Genomic DNA, 17,648 nt, shown 5'->3' on the forward strand with positions numbered 1-17,648 from the left:
ATCAATACGAGACTTTTTCATATACTTAGGTATTCGGCCATTGCTTCGGGGATGCCTACGATTATATTTTTACAGAATTAGCAGGATAGCTTGATTCAAGATAGGTAGTCAATGGGGGCGGTATATTCATTTCTGACATTATAATCGTTGATATGGCACATGTTTCGGGCTGATATGTCACTAACCGGGTAGGAAGATATGTAGGTAGGTCACAATACATTTTAGTCTACAAATAATTAAAGTAGGTATTTAAGGAAATAAAATGTTGGTAACAAATTAGGCCAGCACTTGATAGTCAAAAGTTTGACATCAAATTATGAAAGGGACAGCCTATAGTTTCTGTGGTTCGCTTTAAAGTATATTGAACTTAAAGATTTCAGGTGATATAAGATCAGACAAGGTCCATGTGTACGAGGAGTATAACCACGAGGAACGGTTGTCGCCAGCACCTCAACTGACGACCGCCTGCAACAAAAAAAAACCACATAAGAATATACCTATGTTTACCTATGTTTACTCGCTTGCGAGTCACCTCTGACTACCCCTTCGAGGATTACAGTCGTGAGCATATGTATGTATGTATGAATGTATTCTTACTCGTAAACACTACAGCTAGCCTAAGGAGAAATAAAATTATCCAAGTTATTTCTTACAATGAGATTTTTTTTTATGGTTTGTTCAAGGTTTTAAAAAATTTTGAACAAATTACCGAATTCTACGAAACCTATTTTTTTTATAGAGACGTCCAGTCACTTATTTTTTGGCTGTACCCTATTTTAACCCCCTATAGCACCAAAACCAGCCCTTATATACCCAAAGCCCTGTTCTACATGAAATCCCCGATGCAGGAGGTAAAGTAACAATTTATACGACAGCTCTTATCACTCGCGCTTCACTGAGCGCTCCTCACCGAGCATTGTCGCAGCTGCTGTACCTTCTTATTGTTGACTGAAATAATATTACGAGCCACCTATTTACTGCTGTGCTCTACCTTTTGCTGAGGAGGAATTTCTGTGAAGTTACTTTTGTGCCGTTTTTGTAGCGACTTGAAATTGAAAAGAGGTGAAAGAGAGAACGCGTTGGACCCAATAAGTGATTTAATGGAACACGATAAAAATAATGTGTTTTTCACGTAAACTAATTATACATTACACGGATCTATACCTATGACGCTTGTTAATTTTAGGGTTAAATCTCACATTTTATTTATTATTAAGTAAGCACTTATATGTAAGTAATAAAATATTCTGACATAGCGTATGTAGACTATATCCCCAACACCCTACGAGACTCGTGGACACCCTCAATAGTAGAAACACAGGCAACACAGCCTTAACCTAATATTTCTCCTAAAGGCTACCAATACAAGTAAATTGTATTTTATTATTAGTTTTCGGCGAACATCAAAGCTTCGGCATCACGCCTCACTATTCCCCGACAATAAATATGTACGCCCACTTGAATAAATTTACTTGTCAAAACAAACCGATCGCAGCCCTATTTGTAGGCAATAGAAAAATAACCCAATAACATTATCATACTGAGTTTCAGCGGGCGCCGACCGAAATACTGGATCGACCAGGTGTAAGTTTCGTTCTTTATTCAGAAATTTACGATGTTCCGCTTATTATGCTCATGAAATTCATAAATAGCATTAAAAATATGTTTTTGTCGGTTACAATTACTAAGTTTTATTTTTGGTCAACATACAAGTTGTGAGCTTACAAATAGGTTCTACGACCTACTTACATAAATTCTTTAAGCTATAAAACTCGTCTACTTTTTACCGTTACAATTTTGGGTAAATAAATTTCTTAACTTTACAGCAACAGATCAATCCGCAATTCCACATTAACCCTGCACCGCCGCCACAGAATTCCGTCTCGCGAAACTTTTCCGCGAAGCAACCGTCAGGAATTGATTGTGTGCGGTGCACATAGAATATTTAGCAGGGTTAAGTGTGTATGCGAACTCGTTGAATGTTTAATCCGAATTGGCGGGAGAAGGCGACCGTGGCTAGGGGTTACTCCATATGACGAAAAACTAAGTTTCAGAGCGCGGCTGCGCGAGCCACGACTCTATCTCGTAGTACTTAACGTGCCGATTTCACGACAGCTTTCATTCGTTAGTTTTTCGTCAATATAGAGTAGCCCGTGGGTCACGTGACCGCGGCCCAGTCTTGGTGTTGCCACTCGTTTACTTGCCGTTTCTAGTGGAGGAAAGTATTAAGTAGGTACTTAAATACTTAACGTCGATGTTCAGCAGGAAATGCTCTGGTCAAGTGCCATGTGTTATGCTGAGTTGGAGGTTATTTTGACTCCGTGGTGCAGCGGATAGCCTTTTCTATCTTTGTGTTTATTCTGTGATGGTCTTGTTAAATTTAACCACTTCATTTACTGATTCACTTCATTTTCTCCCTCCCCGCCCCTTAACCGGTGTTGACGTAATTTGTTTACTCCCGAACTTAAAAAATATTTTGAGTGATTTAAAACAGTTGTTTACGATTAAAAGTTAATAATACGTATTAGTCAGTGAAACGTGCATACGCTTTAAGTGTTAGAAAGTGAAAATCCTGAGGAAATCAAGTAAAAACACTTAAAAACCCATACAAGTTTTTGTGACACCTACCTACACAAAATACTTCAAGTGATACGTGCACCTAAGTGCCTGTCGTAAAAGTTTTGCAAAGTCTCGTATCGGAAACAAACATTATCAAGATGGATAAATTTTTAAAAAACCAGAAGATCCAGGACTCGCCCTCCGCATCAAAGGTATTATCTACTCCTGCAAGCAGTTTTTCAGGCTCTGCCCCCAACCTAACTGCAACGGAAGCATTAGAAAATGTAAATATTCCTTAATGAAAATGGAAATATATCGGAACAAACAAGTTTTCTGGAACAACTACAAACCATGTTCGATAAATGGGAGGAAAAACAGGATAGAAGGTTCAAAGATCTTCAAGTAACCGTAAAGGAGATAAAAGAGCAAAATGACTCAATAGCTGACTCTGTAAATTTTCTAGCAGCTCAAAATAAAGAACTGGAGGACAGACTTAATAAGCTTGAACAGGAACGCAAAGCTCACTTATCATACATACAGACCTTGGAAGATAAGATGGAGGGACTTGAACGCAGCTCCAGATCGACATCCATAGAAGTAAGAAATATTCCTGTGAAAAATCCTGAAACAAAGAGCGACTTGTGTAACATCATTATAAACGCAGGTAAAGCCCTGAATGCCAATATTTCACCAGCAGAAATCAAGGACGTGTACCGAGCGTACTCCAAACCTGGAACCACTAAGCCCATTGTTGTCGAGTTTACAACTAATATAAAAAAAGATGAAATACTTACTTCCGTTAAAAAGCACAACAGAGACCACAGAGGTAAGAAACTCACCACTGCCCAGCTGCGAATAACCGGTCCTGAAACGCCAGTATTTATTTCGGAATGGTTGACCCCGAAAATGAAAAGAATTCATTTTCTAGCCCGAGACTTTATGAAAACCTATGACTATTCCTATTGTTGGACCTCGCGTGGATGTGTCTACCTCCGGAAGAAGGAAGGTGCCCCTGCTATACGTATCATAGGGGAAACTGACCTCAATAAGCTAAAGGAACAGCAAAAATGACTATTACATTTGTTAAATAATATTTATAAAGTTCTTAAAACTAACTATTTAAAGCTACTTTGCTTTGTAAACAGAATCTTTTCAATTTACCTTTTGAAACTAAGTATTACATTCATAAATTGTTATCAATTAAATACTGATCATGTAAACCTACACACACACACGTACACATACACTACACACATACCTAAACACTATGAAAACTGCACAATAAGTACTAGTTATTATTCTGGGACAATAGTAACTTACTTTCTCAATATGTATTTTACCTTTAAAGCTGTAACAAGAAACCTGAATACGTATTCTCCATACCTATGTCTACACATACTTATGTACATATACCTACCTAACTTATACACAAACTGAGACATAATTACTATATTATTTTATTACTATAGTATGTCTTTAAACAATAATATAATTAAAATAGCCGCGGATCTGGACAGTATGTCGGGATCAAACGCGTTCATATGCACACCTGAACAATGCTCCTCGTATTTAAATAAAAAACGTTGTTACCTAAACGTTGTACATTGGAATATTCGTAGCATTGGACATAATTTCAATGAGTTAATAGTTTTACTTAGTAGAATAGATATCTCATGCGACGTTATCATACTTACTGAATGTTGGCTGAGTAAAAATTTGACGCTTCCTGTGTTGGACGGTTTTTGTTGTTATTGTTCCAATTCTAACAATCAAAATGATGGTGTGGTGTTATACGTTAGGAAAAAACTTGACTGCTGCGTTTGTAATTATACCTTATCAGATGCAAACTGTCTTATTCTAAAATATAAAAGTGAGGTGGCATTGATAGCAATATACCGATCACCCCAGACAAACAATATAGGTAATTTCATGAAAAGTCTAAATGGGTTGCTACCGACTCTATCCCAATTTAGATCACTAGCCTTAATAGGAGATATGAACATTAATATAATTCCTGACCCGTCAAATCGTATAGATGCTGACGACTACCTTGAACCGCTAGCGGCCTTCGGGCTTCTCCCCGCACATCAATTCCCAACTCGCGAGAAAACCTGCATCGACCACGTCATGTTAAGAACTAAATCAGACTCCACCACCCTTGTACTTGATATTAGCTCTCCCCTTGACCATGCCCCTATCTTTTTTGGTACTGATATTCAGACAAAAACTACAAAGACAAATGAATCAATTACTAAAATAGATAGACCAGCGATTATCAATGATATAAAAAACACTGATTTCTCGCCTGTCATGAAATCTACGGATCCAAATCATGCAGCTGAGTTGTTGGTTGCAACCATTTCTTCAATTATTCAGGAGAATACTCAAATTATTAGATTAGCCAGACGGAAAAGAACAACAAAACCGTGGATAACACCGGGTCTACTCAAATGTATCAGAAACCGTGATAAACTTCACAAAAACTCAAAAAAATATCCAGAAAATATGACCTTACATGTCACCTTCACAAGATACCGTAACTTCTGTAACAATCTTTTAAAGAGAGTAAAACGAGCTTATGAGCAGAACGAGTTCGACAAAGCAAAAAACAACCCTAAAGCGACATGGGAAGTAATTAAAAAAGTATCAAATTTAGAACGACCCCGCTCTCCTCCTGTGGAACTTTTAAAAATAAAAGCTGACCCAGCAGCATCTATTAATGCTGTTAATGATTTCTTTGTTAATGTTGGGAAAAATCTAGCGGAAAAATTTACGCCAGCCACCAAAAAGGACAGAAATATAAACTGTGCTGAGCCGAACTGTGATTCTATGGCTATAATCGAAACATCTGACGACGAAATTAACAGGATCATCCTAAGTTTGCGCAGTGATTGTGCGGTTGGTTGGGATGGTATATCATCTTCTGTCATTAAGGCATCGCGACAGTACATTGTACCACTCCTGACCCATATCTGTAACCTATGCATCAACTCTGGAGTATTCCCTTCTGTCTTTAAAAAAGCCATAGTACACCCTGTCTTCAAGTCAGGAGACAGGGAAACAGTTAACAATTATAGGCCGATATCAGTCCTGACTACCTTATCCAAAGTCCTGGAAAAGGTATTAAATTCAAGACTCGTAAATTTTATGACCAAATACAATATTATATCCAAAAATCAGTACGGTTTTCAGGCAGGAAAATCTGCGGAAGATGCTTTACTTGATCTCACAAATACTGTGATTGAATGCGTAGATGAGCGAGTTAAAACTATAGGGATCTTTCTTGATTTATCAAAGGCATTCGACACAGTATCTATCCCCATACTGTTAGAACAACTATACCACATAGGAATAAGAGGAATGGCACTTGATATTTTTAGAGACTATCTGACTAACCGTTCGCAGTGTGTCACCATTGATAAATTAACTAGTGAAGATAAAAACCTATCTTTTGGAGTTCCACAGGGGAGTGTCCTGGGCCCGACCCTCTTCTTGATTTATATAAACAACCTCTGCAAACTGCAAATTCCTTACTGTAAGATCATAGCGTATGCTGATGACACAGCGCTCCTAATCAGAGGGAAGACATGGGAAAAAGCACATCAAAATGCCGAAAATGCTATTAAAACAGTAATGTCCTGGTTTTCTGCTAATCTTCTTACACTTAATATTGACAAATCTCAATTTATTACCTTCAGCGCCAGAGCCTATAATCAACCCCCATTAGAATCTTATCATCTTAAAGCACATAACTCCACATGTACTAAAGTAGAACAAGATTGCAACTGCTTAAAGCTGGAACGCTCCTCATGCGTCAAGTATTTGGGTGTTATGATAGACAATACACTAAGCTGGAAGCAGCACATTGAGTATCTTAAACCTCGTGTCAGAAAGCTGATTTATGTATTTAAGAAACTTCGATCTTCTGCTCCTACAAATACAATTTTTATGGTTTACCATGCGCTTGCTCAATCAATCTTATCTTATGGGATTTCTGCCTGGGGTGGTGCCGGTATTACATCATTTCTTAGTCTTGAAAGGGCACAAAGAGCTGTGTTGAAGGTATTATCAAATAAACCTTTTATATACCCAACAACCAAACTATACCAGGAAAGTCGAGTTCTGACCGTCAGACAGCTCTTTATTCTTCAGATAGTTCTAAGACAGCATACTTCCATTATATATGACCTAAACCATATAAAACTAAAACGTAGATATGACCTTGTCTGCAAAGTTCCCTCACATAAAACAGCCTTAGCACAACGTCACTTTAAAGTAATAAGTGCACGTCTTTATAATAAGATTAACAAAGAAATTAACATATATCCCCTTCAGTTGCGAAATTGTAAAAAATCTATTACTGAGTGGCTTTTAAATTTGACAGCTACTGAAACTGAAAATTTGCTCACCCCCATAATTTGAAAATGAATAAAATACTTACATACACACACACACACACACACACACACACACAACACACACACACACCCACACACACACACACACACACACACACACACACCCTAGATTAATGCATGCTTTTAAATATTATAATAAATTTATTTAGTTAAGATACTTACTGCGCCAGTGCCACCATATTTATAAACTGCCTGTACCCTATGGGAGAAACTGGTTTCTGGAACACAGTTTTTTAACTACTCTAGGAGCTAGTTGCTCAATTATATTATGTAACCCTGTATGTTGGTAAATAAAGATTTTATTTATTTATTTATTTAAATTGAACAACTTGCTCCAAGAAATATAGCCTTTTTCTTAACTTTTTCTCTGCTGGTTCTGTCTGTACTAATCTAAATACTGGACTATCCTTTTCTTTGGATGCAAGCCTCCTTTTGTGTACGCCTAATACTAGTATGATTATTTCATTATTGTAAAGTAAGTGTGTGCTAAGCCCCGCCTCAGTAGTTGGCACAGTAATGAACGCACAGTCACCTGGCGGCTCCATTAACCTAATCTATGAATAGTAATTATCTGGTAACGTGTAATCTGCGATAGTGAGCCAAATTTGAATATCGAATGGATTCCGCCGTGTTGCGGAAGATTATTTTGATTAAATAGACACCTCCGGCGCCCGTTGCGGTGATCCTCAATTACAATATCGATGTATAATATCCTAGCGATGGAGTAGTTTTAAGATTCACAGTGTATTTGCATAATACGATAAGCAGGGTGCATTTGCTTATTATTTATTTATTATCAATTATGTATATAACTAGCTAGGTTCAGGCTTCTTCTTCTTAGTGTATCTCGTGTTTAGTCTAGTACTAGAGCTGGTCTAGCGTTTGTCATCGTGGTGAACGTATTAGCCTCTCAGTTAGTTAGTCGGTAACTGCCCATTGCACGTCCGGCGTATAGGTACATTTAAGGTACAATGGATACATTACTCGGGAAATTTTGCATTGGTTTCAAATTGTCACTACTTAATCCAATTCATAGTCCCAAATCGTCTTATGACACCTTCTAGAGCTATAATTGAGCGAACTTTAAATTTCCTTGACATGGCAGTAGCTAATAATTACAGCATTAATGAGTAAACTTCACATCTCTTTCCTTCAAGTATAGTCTGATGTTACGCGGCGGGAAGAGAGCAAACAGTGAAACAAGTAGCAAGTCTGGCGCGCCGCGTAACACAAACACAGCGAGCGGCAGACGCACTCAGCTCTGAGTCTGTCGCCGCGAGCCGCCGCCGCAACTTCCAGCGACCTACTTCTGTAACGCTATTTGGACGTTTAAGGCTGTATAACACAAGATGGCGTCGGAGTTTGTGTCAATCAAATTAGTCAAAGATATCATAATTGCCAACTGAAAAAAACTTTCATGGAATGGCCCATGAATGGCCCATCCATTCCATGAAAGTTTTGTTTTTTTCCATCAGCTGACAAAGGCAGTAATAACATATTAGTGACTCTCAATAAAAACCTGAACATAATGTCAAAACCATATAAATTATGTCAGCTTACAGATAACAGAAAGGTATGAATTACTATTTTAACATCAAACGCAACGAGCGCTCGCTACGTAACCAAACAAAAGAGACAACAAAATACACGAATGAGACAGCAATACCTGAGACGCTATGCAGGTGCGGGGGGCGGTAGACCTGCTGCGCGTCGCGCTCCGGCGCGCGGTCCAGCTGCGCGCGCAGGACGCTCGGCCGCTCCGTGCCTGGCGAGCGCGTCGGCGCCCGCGTCTGATTGGCCCGCCGCGCACCTGCAACACGCCTCGCGGTTATGCGCACGACTAATTGCAGTTTTTACTCCTCTCTTCAGCCCGGGTAAAATCCGTACTATAAAGATTTTGATAATAAAATTCTGATACTCTATCTGAATCATTAGTTTATAACTTCTATGATCTGAATTATAGTTGTATTTGTGCGTCGCCATTTCTAACACAACTCGCGTCATAAGAGATAGTGGTGGTATTAGAGACAGTGCAACAATTATAAGCAAAGTAGGAACCTATGTCTAATATTATGGCATCGATAATAATAAAAAATAAACGGATAAACACTTGTCCTGAGAAATGGATGCTCACTTACTGCGTGCAATCACAACATTATGGCTACAACACCATGGACTGCACATAATATTTTGTATAAATTGTATTAAATTGGAGAAATATGCGAAATAGCGTGATTTGTAAACCCTTGGGTCCATGAGAGGGTTAAAAACTACAATTTGTCGAAAACGAAGGTGAACTTATGATGAGATAGGAAATACATTATAATTATTATTATCATGCTTAAATACTAAAGGTGAATAAAAAAAAGAAACAGTTTAGTAGGTAACTTAAGTAATTATTTAAGTAAAACATCAAACGATTTGTGCAATACTTTGAATAAATTCTGAATTCGGTGTAAGGTAAACAGATAGAAAAGAAATGACCTAAATGAAAAACTTACTTTCTTTATTTGCATTACTTTTCATTTCTGTCGCTTTTGGTGAGGTTGACGGCATGGGTATTTCTGTAACAAAAAAAAACATTCAAGTTTATAGGTACTATTTTACTAATACAGATCGCGCTGAAGGGCCTACCTAGGAGTAGCAAACGGTCATATACCAGTTGGTCTTCCCAAATACCGCTATTATAGCTATGAAATCGGCAAGGAACACCAACTACAGGTAGCCAACTGTATGATACATACAGTCGTATATAAAGAAAGAGACGTACCATACAGTTGTATAATACAGAGACACACGTACCATACAGCCGTATATACAGAAAGAGACGTACCATACAATCGTATATACAGAAAGAAACACATGTACCATACAGTCGTATATACAGACATAGACACACGTACCATACAGTCGTATGGAGCCCTCAGTCTCCCCGAGCAAGTTCTTGCTGATGCAGCGGTAGTTGCCGACTGTATGATACATACAGTCGTATGTACAGACAGAGACACGCGAGATGTACCATACAGAGATAGACAGAGACACACGTACCATACAGTCGTATGGAGCCCTCGGTCTCCCCGAGCGAGTTCTTGCTGATGCAGCGGTAGTTTCCGAAGTCCGCGCCCTGCAGGTTACGCACCGTCAGCTTCATATGCGCCCTGGAGACAAACACATAGTTTTAGACTTACTGCCTTGATAATAATTAATAGTGTACTAAAAATATAAGGGTGTAACGACCATAAAAAATAAGCACTATATATTCTTAATTTCACCAATACAATAATAGTATATTGAATGTACATATTATTATGTCTATTGCATACTGTACATAAATTGCTGAGGAAACTAGCAGTTTATAAGTTTATAAGGCCCGATTTGATACCTCGTAAATACAGTTGAAAAGGTTGCACATATATCACCATGAATACTAACGTCTTTAACTCCACTCACGTATACGATAGTGAGCATTAATTATTGAAAATAAACACACGTGAGTTTTTTAACTTTTATCCTTTTATTTTTTAACATTAAATAGTTGTAATGTGAATCGTAATAGTAAACAAAAACATATTACAAAAATATGGCCGATCAAATAATATTAATAACCTAGATCTGTTATGGACGAGAACAATAAGTTCTAGACTAAGATAGTGAGTTTCTTTTGTTGTCAGATCAAGTGAAGCTTGATTTCCCCAGAGAACCTCTCAATATAGCTACAACAGACTTGTGTGGATCAACCAATTAACTAAGTACGTAATAATTTACTAACTCATAACAGACATAACTGTATGAAACTAAATGTTGTCAGCCCTACTTATGACTTTATGACTTAATATTTTATGAAACGAGTTGAATACTTATATTATTAATTAATTTAACTTATATCATTATTACTTATATTATATTATTATAATAGTAAACGGTAAAAGTTTTATTTTTATGTATAATCAAGTATAAGTAGTACTGATATTTATATTTTTCATCAAATAAACATATGGCTAAATAAGTATGAGTGGCTTAGTATTAAATTAATTCAAACATAGGTATGTTCCTGTTCCTGCCCCAATAAATCAGTTTTGAGGGTGTTCTATAGCATACACATATCATGTTCCTTCACTTTGATTAAATTTACCTCAAGCACTTACCTCATACGGAGAGTAATTCTATTACATGTAAAATTACTACCTACCAACAAAATACCCGTCTTTTATGCTGGAAATATAAATCTAAATAGCTTTAATAATTCGCTTTTATTAATGGTTGTGAGGTTTCAGGCGATCCGATGTCATGTGAGTTCAATGTTGTTCGCTCGAGTAGCCTAGCCATCCGTTATTGCTACAGGATTGATACTAATACAATTTACATGTTTGTATTATATGACTGTAATCGCTATTCTATTTTCATTGAAGTACTGTTCACTATCAGCCCGTTATCGTCCACGGTAAGACCCAGGCCTCTACCAAAGAGCACTACAACGAAGGATACGCTCGTCTGGACGTTTTGTCAAAATATAATGACACCCGCGCGCTCCCGTATTCATAAAAATTATGACAGATTTATGATATTTTAGGGCAACGCCAGAGTGCCTAGCTTTAAATATAAGAAAAGCATAATGAGGATAAGAAATAATTACACACCTGTAAGAGTTCTCCTCAGTATTAATAGCATACTTCTTCGTCGGCAGCACCATCACATTGTCGTAGACCCAGTAGGAGATGGCGCGCGGGTGCGCCTCCGTGTGGCAGTCCACCGTCACGTCGGTGCCGGCCGGAGCGCCCACTAGCTGGTTCGGCACCCAGATCATGGGGGAGACTGGGGGGAGATGGAGGGGTTAGAAACTAAAATTATTCGAGAGACTGTGGGGGATAGATGGGTTAGACGTTGGGCACCTAGATCATTGGAGAGACTGTGGGGAGAAGGGTGGGATAGAAGTTTGAAGTTGGGCACGTAGACCATTGGAGAGACTACGGGCGGACGGTTCAGATAGCCGTTGCAAAGTGAAAAGTATCAATATGGATAATGATTTGGAGAAAATGCGTTTAGCATCTGATTTTATTATATTTGTACAGAAAATTATTCAATAACAATGATTGTTTAGAAACTAGCTTGTCGCAGAATATACAACATTATTTTCTTTTTCAAGAATTGTAGACACTTTGTATATTAAATTGTTAATTGAGTAGTTTTCTAAGCCATTATTGTTTCACCATAACAGTCGTTACTAAGTAACACCTAAGTATTTACAGATGCTGTTAGCACTAACCTGCTGTATATACCTAATAGTAACGACTATCAATCTAACCCTAACGTTTCCACCCACAAAACCAATTTCAAACAAACATTCAGACCACAAATAAAATAGTCTGAAGTGAAAACTTATAGGAAGCAATTTATAAAGTCTCGAGCATGATCGATGGGTGAAGTTAGTGTGTGGAGCCCCAGCGCCATCTAGTGTGGTTCATAGATATACAGGATGAAGTTTTATCAATGATGTTCAGGTTGTCAGGTCAATGTCCCAACCCGACATTATAATATTGAGCAAGTCTAAGTATAGGACTAACTCGGAAATGGCAAATACATTTAATATAAGACTTGATATCCATAATATATTTCGATTGAGAAGATAGGTGTTTTTTATATTAAGTTTTATTTAGTTGATAACATTCCATTGTGTAATTGACTATTAACTTTAATAAAATTGCAATTTGTATCAGTACCTTCATTTCTTAAATGCCATTAAAAATACCTAAATCTATTGCAATTTCTTTTGAAAAACGGTACCCTAAAAGTAGAAAAGCATAACCTCTCTGCGCTATCTCTATCAAGCAGGCGCGATTTGCTGAAAAAATATTATCTTTCAATTAACGGGTTCCGCAATCTTGCCTTTGTAATGTTCCCTCGGCCTGCTCAGTGCTCGGTGCTCGGGGAATTATAATTTCTTTCAGTAATGTAATGTCAGACGTCCACTGCACTTGAATAGAGGTTTTTTTTTAATTCTCTAGCCTAAAAAAAGCTATTTAAGTTCATAAAAGTTGGCTATAACTGTTAATTTTAGCATATATTAACATAATTATTTTTATTATAATAATTACTAGTAGAAACTGGACATTAATAACCCTTATCGTTAAAGTCTAGCTTAAACATACACAAGCGAAATATTATCTTACACAATACCTAACAAACTACCAATACATTTTATTTGCTTGTAAAAACTTACATTCAACATCAACAATGATCCTCTTGGACACGGAGGGCGGTACCGCGTTAGTAGCGATGCACAGATATGCACCCATCTCTGTCCGACTGATGCGCTGCAGACTCAGTTGCTCTCCCTCGTACACGGTCACTGGAACAAAGCTGCAGGTTAGTGGAGATCGAGGATTATCCTGCGAGTCATGTGACCCTGGTAGCTGGATTGGGTGTAATTGTTTTGAGATTAGCTTTTTATCCGATCTAGTTATTATTTTGTCTTAATTGCTAATAATAAACCACTTATCGAAATAGTTTTAGTACCGATGAGCTTTTAATAAGTAAGTAAAAAGTACTGTTAAACTCTAGATAGAGAGTAAGGGCGGACTGAGAATGGGATACTACTATAATTAGGTACTCTACATTTTTACTACAATAAGATTAAACTGGGTCCGAGGTATTGATAATAGACTCGGTACTATTAATAGGACCTAGCTCGGACCTAGTTTACTCTCGTCGTGTAAACGCCGGTCAAGATTGAACAAAGTAATATCCTGTAGCGAATCATAAATGAATGGATATAAGTTAGTAACCTAAAGATAAAGCCAATACGCGTTCCCACTTTATTCAAACTGGGTTCCTAAATTTTGTTCTCCAACATTCTAACAATGAAAACACTGAAGGCCAAAGTTCAGTCCAAAATACGTCCTTATTAACATAGTCACAAACTGGCCATTAGACTGCATAATCGGCTAGTTTAGTTATAAATTCAGGGGCGCAACTTCTATCGCTGCATTCAGCGGCTGCAGTGCTGTAAATTTAGCGCTGAATCGCTGAAAAACGGCAAAAAGTTACGCCGAGTTACGCTTGACTGATTGCTTATTCTTGTTGCCTCGACTATTTTATTACGAGTAAGTTTAAATGTTGGTATTCTTAGATTTATCTGCGATTGAAAAGTCAACGGCCAATACTGATAATTTAAAAACTATATGTTTCATATTTCTTCTATAAATAGGTACACGCTTTTTTATTATTCTGTGCGAGAAAAATATTATAACGAATTCAAAGTTCTATACTTAGGTATAATAATTGGATATACATATAACCTAAAATCATAGAAACATCAGAAACTTACGACATTTCATTCTTCAAAGCAACAAACTAACGAATACTCCTGTAACCGACCAGAATATGCTTCCTAACATTCACAGCCGGGGAATGGCGAGCGCGGAATGAAATCCCTTTAGAAATGAAACAAAAGGGCATGCAGCATGTAGCATACAGCTGCATACAGCATACAGCATGTAGCATGCATCGCGCATTGTTGCTTGTAGCGAGAGAGCTCCTAATATGATGGGTAATCCGCGGGGTTTTTCTGTTTGGTTTTATCAGGATGGGCACACGGTACAGGGTATCGTGAAATAGGGTGGAAGTTGCATTAATTGCCCTTAGGTAGAAGGAAGGTTGTGTATGTGTTGGGTATTTATTGCATTATTATTGTCTCTTCAATTCATAGGTTACACAGTAACTAACTTAGGTATTATAATGATTTTTTATGATGGCATATAATTTATAATATTTTACTTTTTAATGTACTTAATAGATTTGGTCAGTTGTAGGTACTGGTAAAACAATATTTACTTATAATTCTTTTCATTTCAATTTTAAATGACTTCCTAAGTTTGTGTCTATAAAATAATCAAAGGAGTGTGTGTGACTGTGTATGTGCATTGTTTAAAATGTTAATCTCGTTATCCGTTTAGAAGTAAAATGTGTACAATTTATGTGTACTAACGTAATTATACAAATTGCAAACTATCTACGCAACTCAAACACCAACTCAGATTTCCCTACCGCAGGCTAGGTAGGTGAACTAGGTAGTTGGGTAAAAAAGCTACGTATAAACTTTCATCGTTTGGAACTAACTACCAATTCTAGACATTTTCCGTGTACGTGCGAACTTTTCTAATAGTCATCTATCCCTCTCACTCTTGCGTCCCACGTAAAGTTTACGTGAAACAAAACACTCGATATTACTGCTTACGCTGTAAAATTGCTACGAGTTATTGCCAATTTGAAGTTGAAGTCACAATTATACGCGTAATTAAAACCGTGCTGGGGTCAAAAGTGTTGCTATTAATTAGTTGCTTCATCTTTGACCATAAACATGGAACTAATTAGCATATCTAGTTGCTTCGCTGGTACAATTATGCTTATTTGAATAAAGTTTTTATTGTTTTGCTACAAAAAAAAGGAATTAAATTATTTATTTACTCTAGCGTTATATATATTGCCTATATCTTTTCGTGTAGAAAAGGTTTTTCCTCAAAGGATATGGAACTATCGCCTTTAACTATACCTTGCACTGTAATTTATCCTTATTTTTATCTTTATTTTGCAGTTTCAAGCTTTATCTGTAGTGACCATTTTAGTTAAATAAATAATAATCCAGCTGTCCAACCCTGCATTGAACCAGAAAAAATATATCCGACAGGAATCCTGCAACAGCCAAACTTTTAACCACTTGGCTAGAAAAATACAGTCGCACAGTGGTGCAAACAAAAGGACAACGGGCCATATATTAAATGCACACGGAACTTTTCTAATCGCCGCCGGCCGCCCTCTCCGAAACAATACACATTTAAGCCCGATATCACAGTATTGTAAATTTAATGCGCGCAGTTATAAAGTTGTGGGGGAATTATGGGCGATTTGTGCTGATGCATAGGGGAACTTCGCGCGGCGCAGTCGCGTGCGGCTGGAGTGGTGTATACTTTGTACATTTCAGGATGTGTACGAATTTTCAAAGGTAATAATATGTTTACATATTATTATTTTATATTTTTTTAAGTTTGTTATTTTGATTCGCTGAATTGTCGCTCAGTGCACTAAAATTAATACGTAATTATGATTATGGTACATCATCATAAGCAGCTTAGCAAAACAAACACGTAAATATCCCAAATAACATTAGACATTCAAAACGCGTTCCCAAAAAATCTCACCTTTTTCTCTCATACGCGAAACAAAAAATTAAAAAGATATCAGCCTATCGCATAATGAGCGGGCCCTCATTACAGTACAAAAGGTAACAGTGTAATTTAATAAATTCGGTAACTGGTTGTGTGTGGCGCGACCATGCGGCAGCGGCCGGGTGTGGGCGCACCTTTATTAATACGTTCAAACAAATGTAAAGCTAAAATCATTTTAAAACATGTCATTCATTAAATATAAGAAATATATTAAAAATTCAACAAACTGTGTTTTTTTAGTATGTAATTTGCTGAAAACGGATGAGCCAACCGATTTAATTATTTTCTTTTCAAAATTTAATACTAATTCGATCAAAATTTAAATCAATACAGATCAAACTCGAGGATCAGTAAATAAATGAAAATAAATTAATAAATGCAATTCCTACCCTGCATGGGAGAGTTTCCTTGTGATTAGTAAGCACACGGCAAGTATTTCTAGTAGTAGGTAGTTTACTGACTTAAGTAATTACTAAAATTCTAAATAGAAATGGTGTGTTCATCCGCAACCCTACTACAGAACACAGAGGATGCCAACTATTTCCGTTCACATAATATATTCAATTACGCATATTCATTCACATCGTATGTAAATGTTGTACACTTCACGTATAATAGAATGAGAACTCCAATGTATTAAGCAATTAGCGTTTATGCTCCAGCAAAATTATCTTCAGCGCTCGCCCAAGCGAATGTAACGTTTATTATTTGCGGAACAAGAGTTTTTTTTAACCCTTAATTTTTTGTTGAGGTCGGGTTCATGCAAGTATATTTTGGGAGGAGGGAAAATACACGCTACGCTTTTGACTATAGAGGTGACATATCCACGTTGAGTGACGGGGCTAGGATTGTTCAGAGGACTCTTATAACCGAATGAGGGGGAATACAATTAGTAATTACTTGAACGGTAAACACGGTTGTTTTGTTATTTTTAATAATAAAAACACGACTGCAATATCATTTAAAAATAACGCTTTATCCAAGAGGAAAATGTAAACAAGCACTGCGTTTCGATGCAATAAAATTGTGCGATAGATATAACGGTCGGGGGAAACAAAACGTTTTTATTATTTTCGGCCGTTTACCGCCACTACGCCGCCGCCGCCGCCGCCGAAATGCGAATTGAAAGCGGCGGAGGAAAACAAAAGAACAGCTACTTTCAAACTACGCTCCGCCAATCGGAGAGCGTGTAGCACTTTTTGGAATTTACGATTAGAAGGGCTCGATGACTCGACGAAATCACTCGTAATTGCTGAAGCAAATCCATTCAGGTATACTTTCCAATTAACAGCGCGGCTAAAAAGGGGATTTGGGCCGCATTCAAACAAAAGCTTAACACGCGGCGAATTGAAAACCGTCCGAGTTTTCGTAATTAAAACATTTGTGTGAGGGAGTAATGACGGCGCGTGGAGGCGACATGTTGGAGGGCAGAGATGTGCCGGACAATTAG

At 37.4% G+C, this 17,648-nt stretch overlaps 1 protein-coding gene across 1 annotated transcript in view; it reads right to left on the reverse strand.

Moving 5' to 3' along the window:
* Nucleotides 1-337: 337 nt before the first annotated feature.
* Nucleotides 338-17,648, reverse strand: part of LOC105390816 (lachesin) — a 52,854-nt gene continuing 35,543 nt past the window's right edge. The window contains exons 7-12 of the mRNA XM_038122506.2: nt 13,195-13,323; nt 11,615-11,789; nt 10,026-10,135; nt 9,479-9,541; nt 8,644-8,787; nt 338-465 (exon numbers count right to left, since the gene is read on the reverse strand). Coding sequence (XP_037978434.2) covers nt 392-465; nt 8,644-8,787; nt 9,479-9,541; nt 10,026-10,135; nt 11,615-11,789; nt 13,195-13,323 — 695 coding nt within the window. The 3' untranslated portion in view covers nt 338-391. The remainder of the gene's footprint in view (nt 466-8,643; nt 8,788-9,478; nt 9,542-10,025; nt 10,136-11,614; nt 11,790-13,194; nt 13,324-17,648) is intronic.

The sequence above is a fragment of the Plutella xylostella genome, chromosome 22 (assembly GCF_932276165.1).
Source record: "Plutella xylostella chromosome 22, ilPluXylo3.1, whole genome shotgun sequence".
In the NCBI taxonomy this organism is placed as follows: domain Eukaryota; kingdom Metazoa; phylum Arthropoda; class Insecta; order Lepidoptera; family Plutellidae; genus Plutella; species Plutella xylostella.